Source organism: Doryrhamphus excisus, chromosome 11, assembly GCF_030265055.1.
Source record: "Doryrhamphus excisus isolate RoL2022-K1 chromosome 11, RoL_Dexc_1.0, whole genome shotgun sequence".
NCBI lineage: Eukaryota > Metazoa > Chordata > Actinopteri > Syngnathiformes > Syngnathidae > Doryrhamphus > Doryrhamphus excisus.
Genome location: NC_080476.1, coordinates 20,562,736 through 20,581,644, shown reverse-complemented (window position 1 = coordinate 20,581,644; position 18,909 = coordinate 20,562,736). Strand labels below are relative to the sequence as shown.

At 40.6% G+C, this 18,909-nt stretch overlaps 1 protein-coding gene across 4 annotated transcripts; it reads left to right on the top strand.

Annotated features, from left to right (window-relative positions):
- Positions 1-18,909, top strand: caprin1b (cell cycle associated protein 1b). Of its 4 annotated transcripts, none has more exons than XM_058087265.1 (18): positions 1-145; positions 1,851-2,015; positions 2,076-2,138; positions 2,213-2,299; positions 5,718-5,956; positions 6,022-6,104; positions 8,447-8,650; positions 8,715-8,767; positions 8,839-8,922; positions 10,432-10,605; positions 11,585-11,693; positions 11,765-11,826; positions 11,907-11,996; positions 13,507-13,653; positions 16,158-16,308; positions 16,398-16,574; positions 16,694-16,800; positions 18,433-18,909. In XM_058087265.1, exons 2-18 carry the CDS (start codon positions 1,851-1,853, stop codon positions 18,517-18,519), a joined length of 2,082 nt encoding a protein of 693 aa, XP_057943248.1. In that variant the 5' UTR covers positions 1-145; the 3' UTR covers positions 18,520-18,909. The 4 variants fall into 4 exon arrangements, with proteins under 4 accessions (XP_057943248.1, XP_057943246.1, XP_057943249.1 ...); XM_058087263.1 differs by having other exon boundaries at positions 16,395-16,574; XM_058087264.1 differs by lacking the exon at positions 1-145 and adding an exon at positions 263-474 and having other exon boundaries at positions 16,395-16,574.

Below are 18,909 nucleotides of genomic sequence, written 5' to 3'. Positions count from 1 at the left end.
TTCTAGACGTCTCAGTTGTCGGTGAGGCCGGCGGGGCGGGTCCAACATATCGTGAAAGAGACAATAAAGCGACAAAACAACCACAACAACTTTGCTGTGTTGAACATTTGGCCATAAAGTTCCCCAGTGGATAGAAAATATTAAGGTGGGTGATATACCGGTTCGTCCCTCGGGGCTAACGAGGCTAACGAGGCTAACGAGGCTGCCGACCAGCTGCAAAGCTAGCATAGACAGCGAGGCGCACTAGCAGTGCATGGTGAGGCTAATGGTCTGTGCTAACAGCATTGCCGACATTTTAGCAAACCACCAGAGATCACCGATCAACTCGTCATAGTGGATCAAAGATCAGATTAAATCCGTTTCGCATTTTGAGTTAAACCGAGAAAGGGCATCGAGAATTGTCACTGTTTGCACGCCAGGGCTCTACACAGTGTAGCGGTGAAATTAACGGTGATATGTGAATAGACCGACCCGGTAAGTTTGCTACATTAACCCTCTGGAGTTCTTAAGGACCTTTTTTTTTTGTCTTTGGTGGTATATTTTTGCTGGTTTTGGTTGTTACTCCATGACATAATTTCATGAAAATTCAAACTGAAAATTCACTCTTTTGGTTCCATAGAAAAAAGGCTAAAACTGCTATAAAAACCAAATATTTTAATCAACTTGAGTTCTAATAAAGATTCCACTGTAAATATTTTTTCATGAATTTAACATTCTGTATGTGCATTTCATTCAATGGTGTCACTGAGTTTTCTAACTTCAGGATTTAATTTTTCCCCCAATTTATCATATTTAATGAGCGGACTGTATTCACATTGTAGGTAATAAGTGTTTCCTACGGGAGAGTTCTGGTGGGGGTTGGGGGGCTCATCAATGTAATAGTCCATGATGACCATGATGACCAGGAAACGGGTGCAAAAAGTCATCATCACCATGAAAATCAAAGCAAATATGTTGAGAAGTACAAACAGGCTGCTCTGTTGTCTCTACCAATGAGGGAGGAGCTTGCAGATCCATTTCTGGAGTCGACTGTAGTTCTGATTACCGTGAATAAATTAATGTATGGGAAACGGTGAGGTCCATGCATGTTCTGTGTGCATATGCGTGCGTCTGTGTATATGTAGTATGCAAAATTATTTGGAGGTGTGTACAAAAGCAATAGTTTCTAAAGTGAAAGCCACAGCCACACTGTATTTTGGAATATTAATAAGGTGAACCCATGATGACCAACACGGACAGTTTTCTCAACTGGGACAAAAAAAAAAAAAAAAAAACGATGGAGGTGTCTTGGGCAGCAGAGCCTTCGTCCAGACGGTCAACGCTTACTGAGGGGGTCGGCGAAGTAAATGTATACAAAACAGTGCAAAATGGTGCGTGCTAACTACATTGCAAAAACATACATATAGGCCTGTCATGATATCAAATTTTGCTGGTCAATAATTGTGCAAAAAGTATAGTCTATTATTGCACAGAATTTTTTTATTTTAGTCATAAGTCGTGACAGGGCTACCTACATACATTTGATAATATATATTGATGATAGCACAATTATGGACCAGCAAAATCTGTTTTGGTGTCAGGCTTGCATGGGTGTATCCTGAAGGCAGCCCAGACCTTCTTAAAGGGATCCCATTGGGTTGAAAACCCTTTAGCATAGCTGTGCCATTGTACTTGACAAAAACCACATGGTTATGTTAACGCCGCCATGCCAGAGTGTGTTTTGTTTATCCCGTCTTTGTTTTATACTAGAGCAGAGTATTGTAACATCGCAGGGGTTGTTGTTCCTCATAGTGCTTGATGGTGCACAATTGTCTTGTAACGTTTTTATCTTGTACTCTTGTCATTGTTAGATGCCCTCTGCGATGAACGCCAACAGGACGGTGCAGGCAGCCAGCCCAGATGTGGGATCCTCTCCAGGTTTATTGGGCTATAATGCATTTGGCGGCCAGTCTGAAGTCCTGAAGCAAATGCTGCTTGTTATTGACAAGAAGGCCCGCAACATGGAGAAGAAAAAGGTAAAAACACCATTTTGATGACCGGTCATACCTGTTAATAACAATGTCTGTCTGTCACAGAGCAAACTGGATGATTATCAAGTTCGAAAGGATAAAGGCGAGCGTCTTAATCAGGACCAGCTGGTGAGGACTCAGTAGTGTCATCCTTATGTTCATAACTGCAAGAATGACTTGAATGTTTTGGTGTTTCTTAATAGGAGGCCCTCTCCAAATACCAAGAAATCACGAATAACTTGGAATTTGCCAGGGAGTTGCAGAAGACCTTCTTCACTCTTGGACAAGATGTAAGGAGCGTATTTTGTTTCCCACGGAACAGCAATTTATGTCTGGCGTTGGTGGGTTGAGGGGTGGCAATAACGTCATAATTGGCCATGACACATTTGTGTGTAGTTGCAATAGACGTTGTAGGAGAGAGGAATAATGTGGGAGGCAAGAAGTGAAGGCCTATCCACACGGGGACCTTTTCCGCTCAAAATGGCCTCTCAACGCTGGAATTGGCATTCTGGCTGACCTGAAAGGGTATTTTATGAAAATGGCTTCCAGAGTGGGGGAAATCTGAGAACACTGGCTTGTTGTTGCCGTGTAGACCGGCAAATACGACAACAATCATGTCTCCGACTCACCTCCGCCTCGTCGCTGTCACGTGATCAGTGACCTTTGACCACAAACCAGCATAACGGAATATTTTGAGGATTTTGTTGTTATACTACAAATATTACTCATCAAATATTCAATTGAAAATATATTTCAATTAGAATATTTTTGCTTGGTTAAAGAGCAATAATAAATTCACAAGAAAAACTAAAACATATCACTAAATAATGACTAAGGCTGGGCGATATCTATTTTTAAAAATGGCTCTAACTCTGTTAAGCACGATATCAAAAACAAGTGTTCATATCGATAAACATGGACGATACCATCTTTATCCAGCAACCTTTTTCACTCCCGCCCCCCCCTCCTTCATATCTCCATGGGGATATACGATCGTTCTGCATAGCAAAAGGGGGCTCAAAGCGAACAGTTGCTCCCGAGTGTAAACATTGGAGCGAACGGCAAACTGCAAACTTAACAAGAGAAAACTTGCTCAAGGGGTTGGTATTGCACAAAAAAAACATCAAATAATTAATAAATAAACACTAAAAACGCAGAACTAGCTTGTACTTGGGTGGCGTCATCTTGAAACACGAGACCTCCGCATCAAATCCAGTCTGTATCCATCTGTCGTCACGGGGAACGTGAGATGGAAGCACGACCCCGGCTGCAGAGACTACGGTGACTGCAGCATGATTGCACTGAAGATTGAACAGTATATTCACTTTTTTCTATATTTATTTCAAGATAATATCGTATTTTATTTCAGCGGCTATTTGTAAGATTGTTTTTACATTTTAATAAAACTTTGCATGCATATTTGGCTTTGACTTTTGTCTAAATTCACTTTGTGGAAAATATGGAAATATATATTGTATATTGATATTCAACCAAAATATAACGGGATATGCGTTTCGGTTCATATCGCCCAGCCCTAGTTTAAACTTTTAAATAATCAAGTTTTAGTGATTTTTAAGATTTTGAAGTGACATTGCATATGGTGGAAGTGGTGGTTATTTTTAGGGCTGCATGCAGAAGAAGAGTTCTTGACGGAGTATTAACTGGTGTGAATGAAGCAGGCAAAGAAAGATTCAATGAAATTCTATATGATAAATGTTTTGGGAAAGGGGGAAGTGAAACAAAATATCGGGGCGAGTTGTGCACCATTTCATCGTACGTATACCACAAGCACGAGAAACAAAATGTGACAACATGTCAGAGATGTGCATTGTTAGCTAGCTCATATTAACTCATTTTCTCAAGTACGTGTTCATGTTTCACATAAGGAATTTTAAATAGTTCCCCTTTTAAGATTTATTTTATTAGACAATCCTAGAACTCATCGCAGTTTTGTGCAAAAGTGAAACCGATACACGACTTTCTCTGATGCTGCTAAATCTACCAAAGTTGCAAATACCTTTGGCACTCGAAACCAGTTCAGTCCGGAGAGACAATCAAGCCCCAAATTCTGAATACCTCTAGCAAAGTTAATGTGCAAATGACAAGATTGTAATTATAAGACGATGTACAAGAGGCATCATCGAGGAAAAGAAAATCTATTATTTCCATTTGAACGAAATGTGGCTTCACCGTCATCTTGAGTTTCTTCACCACTTTTGCTGCGTTGTGGGTTGTTGGCACGCTAAAACGTCCATTGAGCCAAGCTTCCCTGCAGACTGCCTAATTCTCGGTTCCCTGGTCTATTAAAGCATTAGATCAGGGGTGGGCAAACTACGGCCCGGGGGCCACATCCGGCCCGCCAAGTGTTTCAATATGGCCCGCCTGTTTTTTCCAAATATTTGATTTGAACTCAACATACAACCTGGCATCGTGGCTTGGGCCAATTTTTTGATGGTTGAGGTAGCTGCTTTATCAATTTCGTTATTTGATGTGGTCTGTTGTTTACAAAATACTCCTGGAAAAAGGAGCACAAGCACAATAATAGTAATACAAATAATAATAATAATAATAATAATAATAATGTTGTCAATAATGATAATAATACTACTATTATATTAATATTGTTGTTAATAATATTAATAAAATAATGGTAGTAATATTACAAAATACTCCTGGGAAAAGGAGCACAAGCACAATAATAGTAATACAAATAATAATAATAATGTTGTCAATAATGATAATACTACTATTATATTAATATTGTTGTTAATAATATTAATATAATAATGGTATTATTATTAACAAAATAATAATATAATAACATTACTATAACTAATAATGATAATAATTCTAATAAAAATAACAATAATAATAATAATAATAATACATTTATAACACACTTTACATCAAATAAATGATTTCAAAGTGCACATATAGCAGATTGCATGACACTTTTACATGTAAAATATGTATAAAAATATAGGTGTAAAAATGGACTGTTACGTGTAAAATACTACATAATCCGCCCCGTCAATTTAGTTAAATCAATGCGGCCCGCGAGTCAAAAAGTTTGCCCACCCCTGCATTAGATGGTCCGATGTTCTCCTACTTTAGGCCAAATGAAAGATACATTGTTGTGGTCAAATAATTCTATATTTTTTTAATCCGATTATAAAATAGCAGACCAGATCTCATCTTCTTTTTGCAAAGGTCAAGTGCGCTTTTGTGTCCTTGTGTCTGGACCAGTGACCTCCTCCTCCTTGGTCTGCATTTGTGGAAACCATATAGCCCTTTACTTTAATGTTGCTATGAATGATTTAGGTCAGTTTTTGTTCAAATGTAAATAAATGCTGAAATGTATTTGTATTCCACAACCGTGCCTCTTCTACATAGTCTTACAATCTCCTGGGAAATCTCTAATCGTCTTTTCACTAGATTTGTAGGTAGTTCCTCATATGAAAGACGACATACAGCGGCCTGATTACTGCTAAATATAGTGTCAATGTCACTAAGTTGGTACTACTGAGTCCTGCTGCTACATCTTCTTTTTCCCTGGCAGACCAAGTGCATATGGGGACAGCTACTCAGGCGGTCCCATCATAGTGTGTTCATGAGCAAGGGAAAACCGGTCTGAGAAACACTGCGGTCCTCTCAAAGTGAAAACAAGGAGAACTTCCATTAGTGTGGTTTTTGTGTGGTCGTGATCAGATCCAGAAGGTAGTGAAGAAGTCTGCCCGACGGGAGCAGCTGCAGCGGGAGGAGGCAGAGCAGAGAAGACTGAAGACGGTTCTGGAGCTGCAGTTTCTCCTGGACAGACTGGGAGAGGAGTCAGTGCGGCAAGACCTGAAGCGGGGAGTCGGAGGCTCGGCCCTGCTCACGGAGGTGGACCTGATGGCGTTTGATGACTTCTACAAGCTGGTGGGGCCAGATCGGGACCAAAATATCAGGTCAGTGCACATTTTTTGACATGCGCATGAACATAGACGTAATTGACTCGTTCTTATGCTCCCAGGTTGGCTGACCAGTATGAGGCGGCATCTGTGCACCTTTGGGACCTTCTGGAAGGCAAGGACAAGGCTGTGGTTGGAACAACGTGTAAGTTCAATTCTGCATCGCTGTTGTAAGCCATGGAATCCATCGCTCCTCGCTGAAGGGAACAATTAGCCATTTTGATTATTGCTATTACATCTTTAAATATGTTGACAGGTCAGCTGATCTGCTAACAAAGCGCACACACATCATTTTCCTCACACCTTGAAACCACGCATGAACGGAAGCTAGCGGGGTTAGCTTAGCTTAGCAGCGCATGCCAGTATGTATGTATTTTCTCTATGTTGTGTTTTACGACTTCACTGTGAACGTTGGACAATGCTCGCTAAGCATGGGCACGTTAGTGAAAAAAGACGAGAGCCACGTTTATTCTTGCTGTCGATAGACATTCTCAACACAAACAGAACATTCTTCTGACCTTCAAAATAAGAGCGCTTTGCCACATTTTGCCCGACTGTGTAAGCGAAATAGGAAATTTAAACTTTAGCCAGATGTATTTCAACAACTATGCCACAACGGAAACAACAAAAAAATGATTTGACATCGAAATAACAATTTATGTACAAATACAACACCATGAACTGAGCTGGGTGTGCACGTGCTAAAATGTCCCTTCAATGCGTAACCTTTTGCACGCTACACTTTATGCTTTTCCACTTCCTGCTTGCTGTGGAGCACTTTAATACAAGTGAAATATACTAGCTTAAAACTGTGCTAAACACAATCTCTTCTATTGTGCACTTATCTCTTTTTGCCTCTCGTGCAAAAACAAAAAAAGTTGAAAAAAAAAAAGTAAGTACGTACGTCTTTGGTGGAGGTGATATTGCAAACGTTTCCACCACTGAGGGTTTGTTAGCTTCAACAGTTCTTCATTGTGATCCTCAAGTCTGACGTTGCACCTTGCCTTCTTGGCCGCTCGGCTTCTAAAACCTGTAACCCATCCTCCATATATATTCAGGCTCAAAAGCTGGATCCTCATTTGTCCCCAAGTAGGCAGCGGTTGCAGTTCTCTCGTAGTCTGCCATGATTGGTGGTAGCAAGCACAGAACATGTGCACAACAAGCACGACAACATATGTCACCGTTGTTGACGGAAATGGCTTCTCCGTGGAATCAGTGTGCCCAGGAATTAAAGTTGTCGTTTAGGATTAGGAATGGAAAATTGTGATACTACACTAAATAGATTTAAAAACAATATCATAAGTAGGGCTGGGCAATAGGGACCAAAACTCATATCCTGATATATTTAAGTCAAATGTAAACAATAGTAAAAAATAAGAGGCACTGAAATAAAGTAGTATATATATTTTTTAATTTTCGAAGTGAACCCTGCAGGAAGTTTTGGATGGCTCTGCATGCTTAGTTTTTTTTCGACCAGTCTTTTCTACAGACGTCAATGTGATCTGCAGATTGCCTGCACTCAGTAAATGCGGACATTTGTATCCAGAAGTTCCCAAGCGCTTGGGAACATGGCCAATCACAGTGGAGTGGAGGTTACATGGAGGAGGGATGGGGGTGGAGTACCAGACTGTTGGTCTGGGTGGGAAGCAGGAAACCACGGTAACACTGCAGAAAGAAGTGCTCATTTTGGACAAATGAGGATCCAGAACTGTTTTTTTTTTGTTTATTTATTTCTTTTTGTGTGTGAATATATGGAAGATGAGCTACATGTTAGCTTCAGGCGGAGAATAATGTTGCTGGGCAGATCCAGCTAGAGCAGGGGTGGGCAAACTACGGCCCGGGGGCCACATCCGGCCCGCCAAGTGTTTGAATACGGCCCGCCCAATCTTTCCAAAGTATTTAATTTAAACTCAACATACAAGCTGGCATCATGGCCTGAGCCAACCTTTTGATGGTTGTATCAATTTCGTTGTTTGACATGGTCTGTTGTTTACAAAGTGCTCCTGAAAAAAGGGACACAAGCACATAATAATAATAAAAATTAAAATAATAATTATATTATTATTATAACTATTATGATTATTATATTTATTATATTAATGCTAATTATTATATTAATTATATATAATAATATTGTTATATTTGCATATTTTACATAATAATAATATAATAATTATTATTTTAATTTTATTTTATTTTATTATTTTTAAAATATTTAAATATAAATATAAAATAATAAATAATAATAGCATATTGCATGACAATTTTACAGATACAATAATACCAGGTGGACTGTTACGTGTAAAATATATAGTCTGCCCCCCCCCCGCCCCCCCCTTGTTATATCAATGCGGCCCGCAAGTCAAAAAATTTGCCCACCCCTGAGCTAGAGTGAAACATTCTTGTTACGTTATTGGGTAGCACTAGTGCTAAATGTTCCATGGAGAAAATTGTAGTCTTAATTGATCACTTGTGTGGTTGTTCCAGATAAAGCACTCAAGCAGAGGTTGGACCAGCTTTTGCTGAGTGGTTACTTCGATCGGGCTCCACCGGGTTCTCACCAAAATGGAGTGTGTGAGGAGCAACTGGAGGAGGAGGACGTGGTGAAAGAGGAAGCGGTGGTGGAAGTACCAGCAACTGAGGGAACAGCAACTGAATCATCGGAGGCAGAAGAGCAGCCCGTTGATGCGGGTAATCCACCATTTTCTAGCCCCATGAAGTGAGGGCACAAACTAAACGGTTTCTCTCTTGACAGAAACTGAAGTCATTGAAGAGTACGTAGAGCCCATTGCAGTGGAAACAAAGGAGGTTGGTTAGTTTATTCTGACTAAATGTTTGTACAAATGATGGGACTGACTTATTTTTTTGAATGTGTCTAGTTCGTAAACAGACAGTTCATTCCAGATCGCACGTTCAGCGGCAGTGTAAAGGAGCAAGGGGACGAGTGGACCACAGAAACGGAGGTAAAACACAAAAGAACACGCCGCTTGTCAGAGTCTGGGTCACGTTAGCGGCAACCTCAGCAGGGAAGGCCAGACTTCCCAGCCCTCAGCCACCTCTTCCAGCTGAGAGACGTAATCCCTCCAGCGTGTCCCAGGTCTGCCCGGGGCCTTCACGGCTGTGCATGACTCAGATACAAATGACAAATACTCTGAAATTCACATTGTGTGTCAAGTCATCAGTCGGCTCATTTGCACATTAAATTTGAGTTAGATTGCAGGGCTGGACAATAACGGTGTACCGATGGCCGGGGCAAGTTAAAACAAAATTGGGGCAAGTAAATCCAATCAGCGATATTCCCGTCGGGCAAGTGTACTTTGGCATGCCATACTGCCAAGAGTTTTTTTAAAAGCGGTTCTTGTTGGGTGTTGGTAAAACACGGACTGCGTAATTCCGGTGGTAATTTGCAAACTAATCCTTGCAAATCTTGAAATGGACCAATCAGAATCGTTTATTTAGACCGCGGTCCGTAATCCACAGTCCGCGTTTTACCCACACCCGTTCTTGTTCGCGATCAACCAATCAGCGATCGTTTGACTACGAAAACATCCGTCATGGCGGCGCTGCCAACATGGTCTAATTCTGAAGGAAACAGCAAAAAGTGATGAAGCAGTGCCTCCTAAACAAGTATTTTATTAGCGGCAGCCAATCAAATGATGGCACAGGTGAGTGAATCACATTGCTGTGACAATTTGAAGTGGTCACAATGAAACACCACCCATTAGATCCAATACCAAGTGCTGATTTTGCACAAGCTACAAAATCTAGCGTTTCCATTTCTCTGTGGATTTTTATCACCTTTGCTTCACAAATTATTGTTTGACCATTGAGCTTTTTTTCTGGATTAAAAACACTTTACTAGTACACAAATGTGTCTATTCAATAATGTTTCATTGTGGTGCACAACTTATAAATATCACTGCTTACTACGACTACCATGTGTAAGGTAGTATGGTAGTACTCTCATTTTATCTTTATTTGAGATTCTCATGTGATGCCACAAAAAATTACATGATATCATTATGGCAGTCCTTTCATTTTACATGGGGCAAGTTCGGGCAAGTAGTTCTCACCTTAAGGATTCCCTATGGGCAAGTCATTTTGGTTTTTAATGTAGAGCCCTGGATTGTGTGCAGACTATGCTGGTTTGGTTCAAGTACAGTATGTGTTTTGGATGCAATACAAATGCATTTGGTGCACACTCCGGAAAAATCACAGCACCTGAAATGTAATCCATGTCACAAAATGATGACGTACAAATGGGCTGAAATTGACCTCAGATTGTGTTTTATACACAACAGACCCAAAGAAAATATTCTACACTGTTTTTTTCTATTTTTCAATGTGTTTGCAGTATATTTTTGTTTATAGTTGCAAATGGCTGCAGTCGGTGCGTCATGCCTCTCAAAGTGACAGCACCCTCCCTTGGCAGCCCTTTCAGGAGACTGACAACTCCTGTGTGTCCTTTGTAGGTGGTCGCTGCCATGCAGCAGCAGCAACCCTTGCAGCCTGCCCCTCCTCCAGTTCCTCTGGAGACCCACCCATTGAGCTTAGTGGCTCCCGTGCCGCCTACTGATGCCATGGTCAGGAAGCAGGTGGTGCAGGACCTCATGGCACAGATGCAGGGAACGTACAACTTCATGCAGGTAGCTGTTGTGAACTAGATCTGACTTCAATGTAAAGTATACTTCGTCCTTTCATGACAAACACGTTTCCTTTGTGTACTGTGATGTAAAAAAAGTCCAAGCATAACGTTCACTTTGACACAATTTTGGCTATGTTTTACAAAAATATCTAAACAACTATGCCACAACGCAAAAAATGGTTGTTTTACATGAAATGTACATTTTTTTAAATTTACACCAACCCCATGACGTGCTTCAAGTTCTTTACGTGAAGTTCTTACAAAGTGGGCTTCTGTCACCTTGTGGCCGTTTTTCTTGGCTTAAAGTTGATCTCTTATTCCTTTTCCACTTTTCTGACCTATAAATGTAGTTAGAATGTCGTATTCTCCTGTTAAGCCATGCCAAAGTTTCAGATCATGAGATGTCCGCATTTGGAAGTGAGTCCTGAAAGAAGGTCGGGCTGGCTCAAAATGCTCTGTTTCAAAAGGCGTGGTAAAGCTGCCCCTTTGTGATGTCACAGAGGGGCGGACTTCCTTATATGGGCATGGCTGTAGGCCAGATGAGCTCTCTGCCCCGCCCCAGCAAGTGTATTTCATGATATGGGTTAAGGTTTGTGGCTTTTTATGCAAGACTCTGCTGATTTTAATCATATATTCGCCAGGATAAGCGGTGGTTCATGAATGACGGAATGTATGAATGATATCGTGATACATGCCAAGAATCACATCACATCACCTAACCGTAATTCCCACAAACCATTTGCTCGTTCTTATTTTTATGTGACGTTTACAGCCACGAGAAGCTGATTCTGTGTGTTAATTACACACAATTATTCCAGTATGTCACGGAATTGGAAATTGAGAGTTGGACAGTATTTGCATGTCGGATGTTGGCCAAAAAGCCAATATCGGACGTCCCTAATTGTAACACAAAATGCTATAAACAGAGGACCGCCTGTATATGTGTTGAGCACGGATGCTAATTTAAGCTCTGGTTTCAGGACTCCATGCTGGACTTTGACGGACAGCCCATTGACCCCGCCATTGTATCAGCCCAGCCTATGAAATCGTCTCAAACCGTGGAGCTGCCACAGCTGGTGTGTCCTCCAGGTAAACCAGGAAAACAACTAAACAGAATACATGTGAAGCGTCTGGTTGATCAAGCATGGCATCTCCTTCAGTTCATCCAGAGTCACGGCTATCACATCCCAACACTGTTCCTGTCCAAACTGAACCCACACATGTAAGGTCCCTTTCCAGACTACTCTGATTGGGGATCCACTTTGAACAAGCGAGCATGTTTGACTTTGGATCTATTTGCAGTTACCTATTGTCTCCCCAACGCCATCAGCCATGTTTCAGACCTCCCACACGCCAGATTCTCGGCCAACAGAACCAATCGACCCCATACAGGTAAATATGTACAAGCTCTACTGCGAGTGTCCATTTGGTCAGAGGAGTTCAATATCAATTGTTTCTTCTTTCTTGAAGAAGGATTCAATATTCATTCATGGAATATTTTCATTGTTATTTACGTTTAAAGCCGTTATTAAACATTAGAACCCTTGTGGTCACCTTTTATATGCATGTTAGCTAATATTGTAGACGTGATAAGCATTCACACTCACTGGTGTCTCCGTCGACATAGTAGTAAAATAGTAAAAGTAAAATACATTTTACTTCGTATTTAGGCCTTGTCCACACATAAAACCGCATATTTTCCCCTCTGTGTTTATAAAAAAAATGGTGTCCACACAACCTAAAAATTAACTTTTTTGGATTAGATTAGACCAGGGGTCAGCAACCTACGGCTCCAGAGCCGCATGTGGCTCTTCAGCCTCTTTGTTGTGGCTCCCTTTGCAATGTTCAAATATTTGTTTTAACACCCGAATGAGGAAAATATGCATCTTTGTAATGACTTTTGAAATAAATCGGACTTTCTGTGAGGCCATATACTAGCAAGAGTACTTTGAACTACTTTGATACCCCAAAATTCCCTCCAAATCTGGCAGTCAATCAAAATCTTGGGAGACTCGCGATTTGCTCTGGATGTGAGCATGTTTGCTACACATTTCTTGCACGTGGAAAACATGCAAACTCCACACAGAGATAGCCGAGGGTGGGATTGAACTCGGGTCTCCTAGCTGTGAGGTCTGCGCGCTAATCCCTCGACCGCTATACAGCCCCTATATTCTGCTGTTAAATTATGTTTCGCGGCTCCATTCTATTTTTCTTCAGTGAGTGAGGGAGTAAAATGGCTCTTTTGATAGTAAAGGTTGCCGACCCCTGGATTAGACTAATTAGGGTCTCAGTCGAGGAAAACTAACTGCACTTACCGTTTTGTGTTTGAATTCGACCGATCTTCATCTCCACGTCTTCGTCGTCAGACATCTCAGCATCAGACATGGTCCCAGGAATGAATGAATGAATACGACTTCATTCTATTTTCTGCAAGTTCTCTATTTCATCTCCAGATGTTTCTTCTTCCTCCTCGATAACTAATGACACGTTGCTCACATCTTCGCTATAATCACTGTAAGCATCTTCTATCGTTTCCATTCTCTGGTCGTTTACTCTGCCTGAGATGAGAGCTGTGCTCACATACAAAAATTAGCTTTTTTTCACATTTTCTACTAATTTAACGTTGTCTTTAAAAACAAACAAACAAAACAATAGAGAGAATATTTAAGCAAAGTTGAAATATCATGCTGGTGACCCTTTAATACGTGATGTAATAATTTCTTCTAGAAACTTAACTTGTTTATTTATTAACTACGTATATTGAAATGAAACTAAACATCCAAATGACACATAACACCACAGTTATCTGACTGAAAACACATTTGGTAAGTTAAAACTGCTGTTCTTGCAAAGTGAAGAAAATCCCGTCAGTGTAATTGCTTCCCATCTCTTTTTGTCACAGACGTCCATGTCCTTGCCCTCGGAGCATTCTCCTCCTCCCACATCTCTCCCACCCGCCTCCCAGACACAGGTTTTCCAGCCAGTTCCCAAAACTCCTCACAGCAGTGGCATCAATGTCAATGCTGCACCATTCCAGTCAATGCAGACAGTAAGACCCCGTATTCCTCACTTTGTCTAGTTAGCTGGTGATTGATAAAGATTGCTATTAAAGCAGGAATCATGTTAATGATGACCCCCCCCCCCCCCAAAGGGTGCCTGGAGGGACACAGTTGAATACCAAGTCCACAGAGCACATGTAGATCGGTTGGGCCAACTCCCATGCACCCTCCAGCACCTTTTGCGGAGGTGTAGAACTGGTCCAGTTTTCCACAACCGGCACGAAAACGGCATTGAACATCTTGAGGTTAGAACAGGGGTGGGCAAACTACGGCCCGGGGGCCACATCCGGCCCGCCAAGTGTTTGAATACGGCCCGCCCAATCTTTCCAAAGTATTTCATTTAAAGTCAACATACAACCTGGCATCATGGCCTGAGACGACATTTTGATGGTTTTATCAATTTCGTTGTTTGACATGGTCTGTTGTTTACAAAGTGCTCCTGAAAAAAGGGACACAAGCACATAATAATAATAATAATAATTATTATTATTATTCTATTATTAATCTAATAATAATAATAATAATAATTATTATTATTAGATTATTATAATTATTATTAGAACTATTATGATTATTATAATTATTATATTAATGCTAATTATTATATTAATTATATATAATATTGTTATATTTGCATAGTTTACATAATAATAATATAATAATTATTATTTTAATTTTATTGTAATTATATTTTATTATTTTTTTAAATATTTAAATATAAATATAAAATAATAAATAATAATAGCAGATTGCATGACAATTTTAAAAAGGGACACAAGCACATAATAATAATAATTATTATTATTATTCTATGATTAATCTAATAATAATAATAATTATTATTATTAGATTAATAATAATAATAATTATTATTATTATAGATTATTAGATTATTAGATTATTATAATTATTATTTGAACTATTATGATTATTATAATTATTATATTAATGCTAATTATTATATTAATTATATATAATATTGTTATATTTGCATATTTTACATAATAATAATATAATAATTATTATTTTTAGTTTTTTGTAATTATTATAATATTTTATTATTTTTAAAATATTTAAATATAAATATAAAATAATAAATAATAATAGCAGATTGCATGACAATTTTACAGATACAATAATACCAGGTGGACTGTTACGTGTAAAATATATAGTCTGCCCCCCCCCCCCCCCCCCCCCCCCCCCCCGTAAATTTTGTCATATTGCGTCATTGACCGCGAGGCAAAAGGTTTGCCCACCCCTGGGTTAGAACAACATTTGTACCCTTCTCTCCAGCACCCTGGAATAGACTATCCCAGTGTGAGCCCCTCGTAGTTGGAACACACCCTCCAGTCACTATTTGTAAAGAGGGGGGCCAAAACCCTGGTCTGCCAATCCAAAGGTACTGTTCTCAACTTGCACGCAATGTTGAAGAGACATGTCAGCCAAGACAGCATTGAGGTATTCTTGAGGAAGTCATCTTTTTTTTAATAATAATATGAATTTGTGGACTTAAATATGGTTATAAAAATAGCTCTCCAAAGCATTAATTATAGTACTACTATAGTCACGTCCCTCATTCAATAAAAGATAAAAAGGTAGGACTAATCATTTAACGTGGCTTTTGTTTGTTTCTTTCAACTTTTTTTTTTACACCGATATTATCCGATCTTCAAAATACAGCGGATCGGCCCCCGTCCCAACCATGAGCATCAGATCAGGACATCCCTACTTACCCTAGATCAGGGGTCGGGAACCTTTTTGGCTAAGAGAGCCATGAAGGCCAGATATTTTAAAATGTGTATCTGTGAGAGCCATATACATTTTTTTTAAACATTGAATGCAATAAAATGTGTGCATTTTTATGTAAGACCAACAGTTTTAGATATAATGGGCTCTAATTACGTAGACCAGGCACACTACCCCACGCCAATGGGGTGTGGCCAGCACACTTTCGTGAGCAGCGCAGTGTCTAATAATAAATCAAATACTTGCTGCCATTAATACAACTTCTGCAGAACTCGGTTTTGCACCGTACTCCATACATGTATTTCATTCTTTTGGTCATCTTCGTCAGAAGGCTTGGTTCTGCAGCTTTAGCTAGGTGACTATTTGACTAAAGGAGGAAAGTTTACATTTACATGTTGACATCTCAATGACCGAGGTAGACTACCGCATTACCCAGTAATAATCCAGTTTTGGTGTTTGACCTGGAAAATATCATCAGGAAAGATAGATATGGTCGGCCGTATTGCAGTAGAAAAGAGATGGACGGATTAAAATGCATAAGAAAGTTGTTGATTATTTTTAACAGTGATTTCTGTGATGTTTACTTTAAAATGTTAGCAAAAATACATTTTTATTGTGGTAAGAAATGCTTGAGAGCCAGATACAGTCATCAAAAGAGCCCTACCTGGCTCCCGAGCCATAGGTTCCCTACCTCTGCCCTAGATAATACTTTGGCTGGTTTGATACGTTTCCCTTGTTTGCCTCTCAGGTATTCAACCTCAATGCGCCAGTCCCGCCTGCTGAGACCGAGGCTTTGAACCAGCCCAGCCAGTACCAGAACACCTTCAACCAGGCCTTCAGCGGCCAGACTCAGCATCCTGTGGATCCGACAGAGATGCAGTCAGAACAACTGCAACCTGGTACACCCCCCCCCCCCCACCCACCCCCTGCACCGTAAACACTTTACTTCTGAGATTGACTTTACCGTTAGTATTTGCTCTTCAAGCAGTTGGTGCCTTCCACCCCCAAGACCAGTCAGGAGGCCATCAACAGCCGTCACAGCCAGGCCCGGGCTTTGGCAGACAGACTCAGTCCTTCTATAACAGCAGAGGAATGTCACGTAGCGGACCTCGCAACGCCAGGGGCATGATCAGCGGCTACAGGGGCTCATCGAATGGCTTCAGAGGTTCGGCACCAGTTCATTCAATTCTTCCCTTTTTCAACACTTTGAATTGAAGTCGCACTTCAATTCTCATTTTTTTGTACACTTTGTCCATGCCGAGTTAAACATGTTTTCTTTTCTAGGTGCTTACGACGGTTATCGGCCTCCTTTTGCCAACACTCCCAATTCTGGTTATGGACAGAGTCAGTTCAACAGTCCGCGCGATTATTCAAATGGAAATTATCAGAGGGTATGAAGAATTATTTCAAGAGAATTTCATTTGCTCTAGTTCAGGGGTGCTCACACTTTTTCAGCATGCGAGCTACTTTTAAAATGACCGAGTCAAAATGATCTACCCACTACAAAAATGCAAAACATCTATTTATTTTCAAATGTATTGAGGATTATTTGTACGTACAATGTATGTTGATGTACCTTACATAACCAAATGAGCCAATATTGCAAAACACACATAATTAACTATTAACATTTTTTCTAATTACCTGAGTTTACTTTGATGACTTGCACTGAATTGAACCAGCCAGGGATGCATAGTCCGGACAGTAGCTGCTGATAGCCAGCCTCAAGCACACTTCCAAATGTTTATCAGTCATGGATAATATCCGTATCATAATATCCGTATAATATTCCATATCCGTATGGAAGTGATATGTTTTTTGCCTTTTTACTTGGTCCAGTTTTTGCCTTTTTACTTGGTCCAGCTCCTTCACTCATTTTAGTGACCATAAACTTTAGCGAGGGCTTAAAATCTCGCAATTCGCCGAGACCTAAAGGTCAAAATTCAGTTGTCATCTGATTGGTTGTCCTGTATGTCAATCAAGTAACGGGGATGGATGATAGGCTGACATCGTAAGTTCTGCTGCACTTAGAGACGTTGTTTGATTTGATTGGTCGCCCGAAGGTCAACATTCAGTTGTCATCTGAATGGCTGCCCTGTATATCAATCAAGTGACGGCATTGATGCTGGGATGATATTTTTTTAATGTCACGCCGCGATCGACCAGCGATCGACCAGTACCACCTCCGCGATCGACCGGTAGATCGCGATCGACTTAATGAGCACCCCTGCTCTAGAGCTCTCAAACTCTGCGTACCCGGGGTCCACTGGAGGTAGAGTCTGGGTCAGGCCGGGCTGCATCAATTATTGCGAGTAATGCCAGCTCCCAGCATGCTTTGTGGCACTTGTTTAATAAAACGTTGCTAAAGTTTAGTGTTTAGATTTGAGATAGTTGTTGTTTATCTCCCAAAGTAGCGGTTTCTCTTTGCGTGTTTACTTGTCACATGTTGTGCTGTCATTTTGTGTTGCCACGGCGATTGTAGCTCGCGTTCACTGTGTGACAAGCTCATTGAGAGTTCAGTGTTGGCTCGCGCTCGCCTCTGGAAGTGCCTCGGAAACTTAATGTTTGATGTCAAGCAGGGGCCCACAAAATATGTCCTGGCGGGCTGCAAATGGTGCGCAGGCGGCCAGTTAGAGTCCCCTGGTCTCGTGCCTAGGTTCCTGAAGCGAGGTAGTCAGACACAAAAATTGTGCAAAGTGTCTTGGGGGTATGTGAATATACATGAAAGTACGTTGGAATGGTGCTTGCTTGAGGACAGCACTATACAATTTGCAAACCAATTAAGCTGTAAAGATGTATTTTTTTATCATTACATAATTATATCAAACAGGTGAGAAATAATTCAAACTATTTTGTGTTTTCAGACACTGATTTATGTTTAAGTGTGCAGGAGCAGGGGGTCATATGGCAGGGGTCAGGTCTAATGCCGAAGGGGTCGGGGACTGTGAAGTTTGGGAATCACTGGTCCAGAGTACTTTTGTTTCTCAAAATGTGTGCTTTTTCTTGTCATTGCCATGGTCAAGGATGGCTACCAACAGAACTGCAAGCGTGGAGCTGGCCAGGGACCCAGAGGCGCATCGAGAGGCAGCACTCAGGCAATGAGATCCTGAAAGGTCTCTCGTATTGACTAACTGCACCACACTGAAAATTCCACATTCAAGAGTACATTTACCCCAGCTCACTCTGCTCTCGCCGGTATGTTTGATATTGGACACATCCATCACATGAATCTGGACACAAGCAAAGCTGTGAATTGAATCAGATTTACAGAGGCCATGTGTAAACGATGTTCCTGGAAACTTGAAAGAGTTCATAAGTTATTTTTTGTATTAAAATGCACCTGTCACTGCTGGTCCAATCCATGGGAGTCGCGTCCCTTTCTCAGTTAATATTGTCATTTTGGTTTTGGGAAAGAAAAACGTTTTAGACAAGCACCCTTGCCTTGTTTGTCAACTGATGTTGCTTTAAGGGTTTCAATAAAGTTGTGTTGCATACCCCAA

Bases quoted from the DNA above. Each gene is read 5' to 3' on its own strand.
- caprin1b (XM_058087263.1), top strand. From the start codon at position 1,851: ATGCCCTCTGCGATGAACGCCAACAGGACGGTGCAGGCAGCCAGCCCA. The intron at 10,606-11,584 runs GTAGCTGTTGTG...CTCTGGTTTCAG, and splicing joins GAACGTACAACTTCATGCAG to GACTCCATGCTGGACTTTGA. The intron at 11,694-11,764 runs GTAAACCAGGAA...CATCTCCTTCAG, and splicing joins ACAGCTGGTGTGTCCTCCAG to TTCATCCAGAGTCACGGCTA.